Raw genomic sequence first — 10,419 nt, forward strand, 5'->3', positions numbered from 1 at the left:
GCATGTTAAAATGTGGATTTGCGGGGGTGGGGTGGAATTTTACTGGTTAGACTGAGAAGGTAGCCTAGGTAATATGTATAGGTTTTGGTTTTAAATTTTTCTTAATAAAAAAACAAAAGAACACAAATCTTGTACACTTTTTTTTTTCTTTTTCTTTTTTTAATTTAAAGAGACAAACAAGATATGTTCTTTGCTTTGGATGTTGATTTTGGGAGCTAAAGTTGTAAGCTTGTGCCTTTCTCCTTTTTCTTTTCTTTTAGCTCTTCGGGGAAGTAATCTTCTTCTGAAATTGGGCCATTATTAAATTAAAAGATAATTTTTTTTTATAAATTAAAACCCATAAAAGATATATATTTTCTCTTCAATTACAACAGGATGACAATATTTTATTAAAGGGGTATGACAATTGATAAGGTTGGTTTTGTATCTTGGTCGAAGAGATAATGAGGTTGATTGATTGGAATGATTTCAGTAATGATAGAACTCCAAGTCTGCCTGGTTTCCTCTTTTCATGATCAGTGATGACACTATTTTCTAATGTTTTCATTAATCTTTTGTGCAAAATTGAGCCCACTTTGTTTAGACATAGGCTTAGAACTACATGAATCTGATGCAGCCTACAGAAACACAAACAAAATTCATCTTATCTTCAGCTTGGTTGGCATCGAAAGGGGAAATGAATAATTAATGATATACCTTCCTTCAACTGATAATATAAATTTAGTTTTCTTGCAAAATTATCTATTAATCCCATTTGAGAAATTTTTTTTTGAAATTTTCATGAAGTTTGGAATCTAAATTGTGTACACTCGAAGTTAGAATTGAGACAAAATGTGACGTTTGAATTTAAAAATATATATATATATATTGTTTTATGTCATGATTTCAACATTAAGACATATATGGGCAATGCCATGATCTTGTTGTTGTAATGTAGGGTGTAGGGTAACAAACAATTCTATCATCAAGTGCAGATGAATATTCCAGCAAAATAGTTACATAGTTGAAAAGTTGGCATTAACTCAAGTAGTCATAAAAAATGAATAGGTTTGGCATTCCATTTTTAAGTTGGATCATATGTTTGGTAGGCGCTCGGTATTATTTTTGAGCACAGCAGCTGTTAAATGGTGGTGACTTCGATTTCTCCCCGTATGAAGTGAATGTAAATGGCGAGGACCACCTTAGCAGATAGAATATGAGAAGTTTAATTTGGTAACAGCAACCCCACTAATTTATGTATACAAAGACTTGGAGTTCAGAAACTCCATTGCCAAACTGGTGTCCAGTCAGAGTCTGGTTTCACATTCAGAAAATTTAATTTGTTTATCTGCCTGAAGCTGTGTTCTTCTTTGATCCTAAAACAAAAAGAAATGGAGCAAAAACATGGAAGAGCTTCAAATATAAAAGCCCAATACTGAGTTATTGGTTCTATAACAACTTTGACTCTGTACATTCATCATGCGCAGTTTGTATGTAGGATACAATAAACCAACAACCCTGGCCTCACTTTCTAAAACCATCAGTTTCCAAATACAGGACGGGGAAAGGAAGGGCATTGAAAGTTCTGAAAAATTGACAAGCTTTCTACACTATTACCCAACTATTCAGATGTTATTAGTTTCTAGAAGAACTCGCGGTCAGGGATAATCGTTGGTGCCACAAGGGTCCAAACGTAGAGTGCAGCAGTGACCCACTCGGTGCAAATTCTAACCCAGACTGATGTCCAGCCAACATCTACAAGAACTGAGCTGTCCGATGAGCTGGTCCATCCTGAAAGAAGCATAGCAGAGTACATGCTTGCCAAGGCAAAGATCAGGTGGAAGAATGAATAGGAATAACTAACTGGTCGAGCTTCTTTCTCCTTTTCCTTCCCTTCTTCCACATCTTCCCCTTCTAGAAGTGGTTTCTTACCACCTGCACCCGAAGGATTTCGTCACTTGGTTAGCGAAAGTAAAACCAGCTCTCCTAATTAAAGGGAAAGACTACTGTTTTAAATGAATGAAAGTTATTCCCCCAACAAGAAAGAACATTACTTCTGAGGGCATTTTAAGGTGGCTTGGAAATGCAGAAGCTTATCAAATAAAAGTCAAAATTAGACCAGTTTACAAAGCATCATCAAGTGGCAGCTCGGACCTTATTTATTTAGGCTCCATTTAGTTAGTGTTTTTGCTATTTGCTATTTGCTTTTTTCTTTTTTATTTTATTCTTTCTTTCTTTTTTTTCTTTTGCAAGAAATGAATATAAAACAAAAAAAATTTAGCAAAAGCATCAACCAAATGAAGTCTTACTAATTCATCTTGAAAACTTAGATGGAATCTACCTCACTCATCATTTTAAGTTTTGAAGCATTTTACCTGGCACTGGATAAAATACTCTAGTTACCATGCTTAACTAGTGATAATTACAATTTACAAGAAGCAGCAGGTGAGGAAAGAGGAGAATCGACAAATAAAAGAAGTGTAATAACCTGCACATATTTACCAGTTATATTGGTTAAATATAATTGCACCAAATACCACATGAAAATCCCAGCAACACAGCTGGGACTAAAAATGGTTTTCGGAGTGTTCCAGATTAGCTAGTTCAGCAGCCACTTTATTTTCTTGACTCAATGATTAACTGTAGCATAAGTAAAATGATTTACGAATAAGATTTTGGCGAGCCATACACAATGGACAATGAAAAAGACCCTTTCCCAGACTCTATAGCCTTATTCTCCCCCCTACTTCTAAGTATCTTAATATTTTTCCCTAGGGAACAGCAAAAAAAACATTAACACTCAATACATGTGAACCATGTAAAAAATATATAACAAAGCATCTAGCTCAGGCCTCTGAAAATGTTAGAAAGGAAACTCTAAGAACTATGGAAAACTTGTATAAATATCTTCAAGTTATGTCTTTCCGAGAGTTAATGATAAGAAGTATTAAATAATTTGAGTACCTGACTTTGGGGAAGATGGTGGTGATAAAAATGTTGTCGAGGATCCCGCACGGAGGGCTGAATAGAGAACTGAGAGAACTGTTGTGAGCATCCCAAGAATAAGAGTACTAGTGGAAACAGCTGAGGATTTATTATGGAGACCATTGCATACATAATCTCGAGGTTCACTGGAGAGACCCGTAAAGCAGACATAAGCACAGTAAATTGATATCACGGAAGCAGGCAAGAGGCTGCCATTCACCTGTGTAAAATTTTCACTTTCAATTATATTTTCAGTTGCAAAAATCTAATATATATTTATTAATTGTTTTGTGCCTAAATGGTAAAAGCCTGCCAAATCCCAAGGTCATCAAGACTTAGCACACTGCAGTGTGTCTTATACGCAGGTGCACTTTCACCAACAGGAGATATATGTAACATGCTTTCCTATTTATGGTGTGCATTGTCCTTAAGCATGCATAATGAAGCAAAGGCCTTGAGAAACCAGGGATTTGGAAGTTAAACCAAGAAATTTGAGCTCCCAGTGAATAAAATTATAAAAGATAAAAAGTTCAAACACCAGGTAAACTAGCAGATGGTCTAAGGAGCTAACCAGATACATTATCCAGCCTTCTGCCATTTGATGGAAAATTTATAGAATAGTATACACTTGCATTATGCAACTCAAATTGTTAGCAGCAGGTCAGCCTGCTTATGGAAAAGCAATAAATGGGAAAACAAACTCATCCTTACCGCAGGATGCAAAGCTATAATTCCAAAAGCAAATGCCAGAACCATTGTCATGACAATAAAGAAAATGTTAAGGCCGCAGTCATGACCAGAAGGGTTGAACCACATAAACAAAATTCCAGAGAATACAAATGCTGCAAGGTAGCAACCAACTGATACAGCAAGTAAAGCAATATACCTGAAGGCACAGAATTTTAAAGTTAAAAATCAAGCAAAAGGAATGGAGAAAAACAATGAACCACAGGAATTTGAGCCAACCATTTTTGTTCATCTTTTTCAACCCAGGCATCATTCCATGAGTGTGTAAAGTCAAGTAATATAATCACTTGAACCAACAAAAACAGCCCTGCACCAAACTTCGATAAAGTTCCTGAAAGTAAAGCACTTTTGCAAAGTTAATCATGCATGTCAATGAGATATCTGACAAATATGTTTAAGCACATATAAAAGCCTAAGTATAGGATTCAAGAAGTTGAATTCAACATAGCCCCAAGAGACATAAGTGTTACAACTCATAAAAACTAAGAAGCTAAGCCTGCCTTGACCTCTTCTCTCTCTAAATCTGGGAATTAAATGGCAGAAAAGAACTTGTGCTTTTTAATAAATCTCATTGAATTAAATATCAGGTAAGCAATTGTGCCATTAGGAAACACAAATACTCCATAATATTTACTTGATAGACATCATATTGGAAAATTCATTTGAACATTGATTAGAAGAACGATCTTGCTCTTCTCATGGAATCCTAATCAGATTTGACCTATAATTGATACCCCTCGCAGATCTGGGAAATGCTTGGCATGAAAACAATAATATTGTCTCGTGTAGTTGCATAAAATTGAGTCCTTTGTCTGTGACACAAGCTTGTTGCATGTATTAGAGAGGTCAAGTGGGACCCAGTGCATGAGGCTCCCACATTGTAGGGTCTGGGGAGGGTTAGCTACCCTTGCTTGCAGACATGCTGTTTCATGTATGAAAAGGGGAAAACACAAAGTCTATTTGAAAAGTCTGTCCTCATACCATTTGAACCATTCCTCCAAATTAGAGAAGATTCTAATAATTGATCTTCCACTTAAGGGAGCAAAACTAACCATAGACTGTGATGACAACATTGGGAAGGAAGAACATAAGGATCACAAGCAAAAGCCAGATCACCATCTTTGCAATCCATCCACCATGATGCCATGAATCACGTTTGTCATTTTGGTCCTTCACACCAATCATTATTAGAGCTAGTATAGCAAAAAACAGGCAATTTCCCAAGCTTACACGAAGTACTGCCTGTTGTTGAAACCATGCCTTTGTGTGAGTAGAAGTGTTTATCCCTGCCAAGAAAACAATATCAGAATACTTGTGACTAAATATTAGTTGTACCACAGAAACACCACAAGAGTAATTAAATGTACTATAAATTTATGAATTGACAGGAGCATTTGCATCGCTCTGTTATGATCTTTTGGAGCAAGAAACATTCGTTATTAGGGTAATTATTGATATAAGATAGTTTACCGAGCATCAAGCAGCGAATAACACACAAAAGATAATAGGCAATTGATATAGTAGCTTTAAATTACAGCAGAAATAAACACGATCTCTCTGCTCTAAACGATCAATTATTGGTAAAAAATCATATCAAACATGCAAAACCTGAATGTTTAATATACTGATGTCCCATAGTTAGATGGCAAAAAAGCATAACGGATTTCATCCAGTACTTAAGCGGAAAAGCAGTGTGATCACAATGATCTTTTTAATATTTGTATGACATAATAATAAAAATCAAAGAGAGCTCAACAACTCTATTAAAGAATGCTGAGCCAATCTACAGAATAAAAGTAATTTTCTTTTGTTAGCAAGAAAACCAATAAGCAAAAGTGTTTCACACCCCATTGAATTCTGCCATCATGAAGCTACATCCTTAACACTTTGGACAAACACAGTCACGCTTACATTGGCTTAGATTGGTAATAAACTCCGTTCTGATTGAAAATTCAGATATTTTTCTGCAATCAAAGTTCCTGTCCTTTAATAAGCACCTCAATCCTTTTATTATTTCAGGATTCTGTACATACTTAGCGTACTCTTTAAACATGACTAAACATGAAAAGCGCTTTAAAGAGTCAAATACCATCTTTAAACACAAAAAGCACTCATTTTTACATCAAAATGCTCGAAACTTAGAATTTAAGGTTCTAGTATCAGCCTTTGTTAGGCCCATTCTTTAAGATAATGGTAGCCACAATATTGCATCCCTGAATAGCTGATTTTCTTCAAATTTTGAGAAAAAAAAATCCAAAATTCAAACATTTGAACTGCCCAATTAGTAAATATTTATGTTTTTTTAAAAAAACACCCAATTATTATTTTCATCAATTAAGTCCATAATCAATCCCAAAAACTAAACGATGCAAAAGTTAAGCATACCCAGATGAGCAAATCTCACAGTTTCAAGGAAAGAAGGAAGGGAAATTTACATGGTAATTTCTCCAAAAGAGGAGCAGCAACTTCCCTAAGAATCCAAGAAACAACGAGGGAAAGGCCAAAGAGACCACAATAGGCGAGCCTAGCCGATTTCTTGGAGATCCCAGACGCCACCGATGAGCACAGCCCGCACGTGGACGCAGCACAGCAAGATGCTAAGCACGACATCTCTCTCTCTCTCTCTCTCTTAGATGCTAAGTAGGAAATCAAAAGCTACTAGCGAATTCAAAGAGAAGGAAATATGACTGAAAAGAAAGAGCTGACTGGTAGCTGGGCGAAGACACAGAATTCCGTAATTTTAAACGTTTTTACGTGCGAAATTTGAAATCCTGCTTTTTAATGGATCATTGGGCCGATTGATTAACTTTGGGCTTCCTCATTGAATCTGCAACTGCAAGCCCAAACTCATTGGGCCTTTTAGTGACCATTTCTATACGGAAATCTCCTTTGGACCTTAAGCCTTTAGTGGAATTATTTGTTGTATTCTTAATATTAATATTTATGTTTATGAATGTAGTTATTGAAGTGATTGAATGATTTTTTTTTTTGTCTTGTATTAGTACCTTTATATATCTCAATTATTTGCAGATCATTGCATTATGAGCCATACCTCTTCTTCTTCTTCTTCCTTTTTCTTTAAGACATGCTTAGATTCGAAATTCCTCGTCCTATTAACATGAAATTATTTTCATGTAGGGTATGCATATTCCACCTTTCAAAAAAGAGAAAAGAATCATTCTTACCATCTTACTCGTGAATTATACAAAAGCATCTTCAAAATGTATGTATCAATCAGTGTTTGTTTATATATATAGTAAAGTCAACTTTACTGTGAGATCAAATGATAGAATTTCATAATTTTACAGTAATTTCAATTTTGATGACTTTATTGTAAAAATTTCAATATATATGCATATATATATATATATATATATGTAAAGGCATGACACTTTGTCTGAATGTGGAAAGCATCGAATTTCTAAATTATATATATATATATATATATATATATTATGGCTGACAATCAGTACATACTGTTTACTTCCCTAAGAAATATCAAGTCCATCCCTTATCCCAAACCTTAATTATATACATACAGTATAATCAAAATTATAAGAGGATCACAAGCAATTATAAATGGGTTTATTTCACCTTAATTTGAGGATCATACTTAAGTAACAAGTGGAAAAAATGCTTATCATAAGTATATATTCATAAATTTGTTACTTATGATTTGTTGCATAGGAATGAGAGAATCTGAAAGTCAATGCAAGTTGTGAGTAATTGTCAATTTCTTTTTATAGAACTGCAAATCATCGTCTACCTCTAAGAATATAAAAGTAGGTGGTGTACTAAAATTAAGTTATTGCTATCATTTTCCGTACCTTTCCCATATGCTGCTGCTCTCTGCCCTTTGATCTTTCCATGATGTTTTCTTTGTAAGGAATGTTGTGATCGTGGTGTCTCACTTAGTCACATCCAAACCTTATAAGATAAACAACTTGCCCTCCCCTATTATTGTACTTCCCATCCTCCCAACAAAATGCAACAAAAGAAAATACTCCCCACCAGCTTGGAATTTTTCCACCCCTTTTCCTTTCAGCTTGGTAAAGCTAAACATATCCCATTTAAATATATATATATATATATATATAAACATGTCCCTAAGTTTTGCTTCATTCTGCAGCACGTGGGTTCTATGTCATTGGTCCGTGTCAGCGCATGGTCCACGTGTATGCCCTTTATTGGCCCTGGTAGGTCCAACATGGACTCACTTATTAGCTGGACTCCGTATTTTGTTTGATGCTTTTACCTCTAATCTTATAAAGGTCCACATTGATTATAAGGTAGTATTAGAGATCTTATCCCTGATACTTATGCTTTAAGATAAGGGGTAGGTGTTTTCCTTGCTATCCTTTTGCATGGCAATGGGACATGATGTGACACGTTGGAGTGTGACCTCTAAATCTCTAATTGCAATCTTTCTTGAAGCTTATGGATAACATTCTTGACCAATTAAGACCAAAGAAAGAACCCCTTTTCATTTTCCTTTTTCATTTTCCTTTTTCCTTTTTCTGGTTGAAAAGATATACATAAATAGTATAGGATATAAAGAGAAGTGTGGCAACTAGCATTGACAAGCCACCTTGAGCCTGACTAGAGGATATAAAGGAAATATATACAGCTTGTCACCGCTGTTATGGCTTAACAGATGTGAGATGTGACAATGCCCTTTTAGGATGTGTTTAATGTAGTTGACCTACAGTTAAATTAGCATTTTGTTTCTTCTTTTTAGTTTAGGACATGATTCAAGCTAGAAATTACCCTAATTATAGCTAAACACTTACTGCAAATATGTTTGTTTACAGATATACCAATAAGGCAGATTGTGTGCTCCCTTGGAGGAAACTCTAGCTACTAAGAAACTAATATTGAAGATTGAAACTACACAAATAAGCCTAAAGATAACTAAGAGTTATCCATATATACCGTACAGACTATTTTAACAGAGTCAAGTCATAACTAACCTTAACATTCTGAAAAAAATTAGTGATTACAGATCATGGGAGTCTTTGATGTAAGGGACCTATTCTCAATAGTCCAGTCAGGAGAGTTTAGGGATAGCAATACACAAAGGGGACCAGCCAAACCCAAATCATCATGTTGTCCTAAAAATTCAGAATCCAAGACTTCTAGACCACCTGCATCTCAGGCCAACAGCCTTAGTGGTCCAGGAAAGAACTCGACAATATATGTCCCTGGGGAGAGGAGATACCAGATCTTACTAGCCTCATTTGATGAGTTCATTAATTTGATGGGGTCAGTCATGGGACCTCCAGCAAGTCCTTTCTTAGGCCTTAGCTTAAAGAACGGGAAAATGGTGTCCAGAAAAGGATAAAAATGTGGGGTTTGTGAACTGTACAAGATAAGGTTGATGTTTGATGCTTGGAACTGCTTTGAAAAGTTTGGCAATGATCAGTGGCCGGCAAGGTTGTAAGTGATAAACAAAACTGTTCGAGTAGAATCTATGCAGAGAGAGAGAGAGAGAACTGCGCACGTGATACTGATATGTTTGATGGTAGAAGTGGACCCTCGTGGAAGCCCTGGAACTCTACAATTACATGTAAAATCCCTTACCTGGCTGGTTGATATATATCTAACCTAGGATTCTCAATAAATTTGGCTGCAATTAGGGGAACTAATTGGAAAACAATGGGCAAGAGATTTGCTAAGTGGAGGAGAATGGTGAAGCAACAGAAAGGAAAGCTCTATATCATGAGAGTCAGCATTTCTATGCTTCTTTGTTGGCATAAGTACTCATACAAACAGTACGATGGCTCTGAGAAGTCTTAAATAGTACTTGTTTTCGTTGACAAATTCATTTTTTTCCCTTTCATTTGTTCTCCTTAGCTTGTCTAGTAGTTTGATTTTGCTTCCATTGAACATGTAGACTGATGAGATTTCAGGATAGATCATGAGACTGTAAGATTGAACTTTGCACTCTCTCTCTCTCTCTCTCTCTATGGAGGACTTCTTGTTGAGAATTATTGCAAGTGTTGTACTTGTTTGTTTTGTACGATCCCTTCAATTGTGTGGTTGACTTTGTGCAAAGCTTGCACGAATGCTTTGCACTTCGCAGGCATATGATCTTCAGTGCTTCATTCTTCAAATTAATACAAAAAGGTTTTGGTTTTTGTGACCGTACGTGTGTTAATCCTTGCCTAGTACCTAATTAGCAAGTGACTATTTTAGTGCATCGTATAAGCTTGCAATGATTTCCCTTTTTGAGATAATGTCCAAAAGTATTAAATAGAGGCACTCGGCACTTGACAGATTTGTCTTAACAATATGATAATACAAGCCGAATTAGCTTCATTTGATCAATTTATAAGGTAATTATTTGGCAATACTTTAAAAGCGGAAGAGTTTCTTTCACTAGTTTTGATGACAGAAAGAGGAAAAACAAAGATCTGGGCACCCAAGAATCATAATTTGTGGCGCTAATCAAGTAAAGATGTTCCACCTAATTGTGACCCCTAGTGGGTAATAGAGCGTGTGGCCTTCCAAAAATATTCAACCCATTAATCCAAACGAAATGAAGAAACATCTAAAAGATGCATCCACCACGTCTGGAATCCTGGTAGATGGTGGTCTGGTTATGTTATCTTACAAACGGTGGGACAAGTAAGAGCCCTGTACAGACAGGGAGGGCCTTCAACAATTTAGGATAAGCTATAGCTTTAGCAAGTCCTTTTCCAGGGTTGA

At 35.8% G+C, this 10,419-nt stretch overlaps 1 protein-coding gene across 1 annotated transcript; it reads right to left on the bottom strand.

Moving 5' to 3' along the window:
* Positions 1-1,384: 1,384 nt before the first annotated feature.
* LOC110422370 (Serinc-domain containing serine and sphingolipid biosynthesis protein) lies at positions 1,385-6,445 on the bottom strand. The gene is made up of 6 exons (XM_021436253.2): positions 6,147-6,445; positions 4,764-4,997; positions 3,931-4,042; positions 3,676-3,850; positions 2,944-3,184; positions 1,385-1,914 (listed from the first exon to the last, which is right to left on the bottom strand). The coding sequence occupies exons 1-6, from the start codon at positions 6,319-6,321 to the stop codon at positions 1,622-1,624; spliced, it is 1,230 nt and encodes a 409-aa protein (XP_021291928.1). The 5' UTR covers positions 6,322-6,445; the 3' UTR covers positions 1,385-1,621.
* Positions 6,446-10,419: the final 3,974 nt, after the last annotated feature.

The sequence above is a fragment of the Theobroma umbraticum genome, unplaced genomic scaffold (genome assembly GCF_002168275.2).
Source record: "Theobroma umbraticum cultivar Fairchild unplaced genomic scaffold, ASM216827v3 scaffold_130.0, whole genome shotgun sequence".
NCBI lineage: Eukaryota > Viridiplantae > Streptophyta > Magnoliopsida > Malvales > Malvaceae > Theobroma > Theobroma umbraticum.

Excerpts from the sequence above, each read along its gene's own strand:
- LOC110422370 (XM_021436253.2), bottom strand. The coding sequence starts at position 6,321 with ATGTCGTGCTTAGCATCTTGCTGTGCTGCGTCCACGTGCGGGCTGTGC. Across the intron at positions 4,998-6,146 it reads TCTTTTGGAGAAATTACCAT|GGATAAACACTTCTACTCAC; the intron begins GTAAATTTCCCT and ends TTTTCTTGGCAG. Across the intron at positions 3,851-3,930 it reads GAAAAAGATGAACAAAAATG|GTATATTGCTTTACTTGCTG; the intron begins GTTGGCTCAAAT and ends CTGTGCCTTCAG.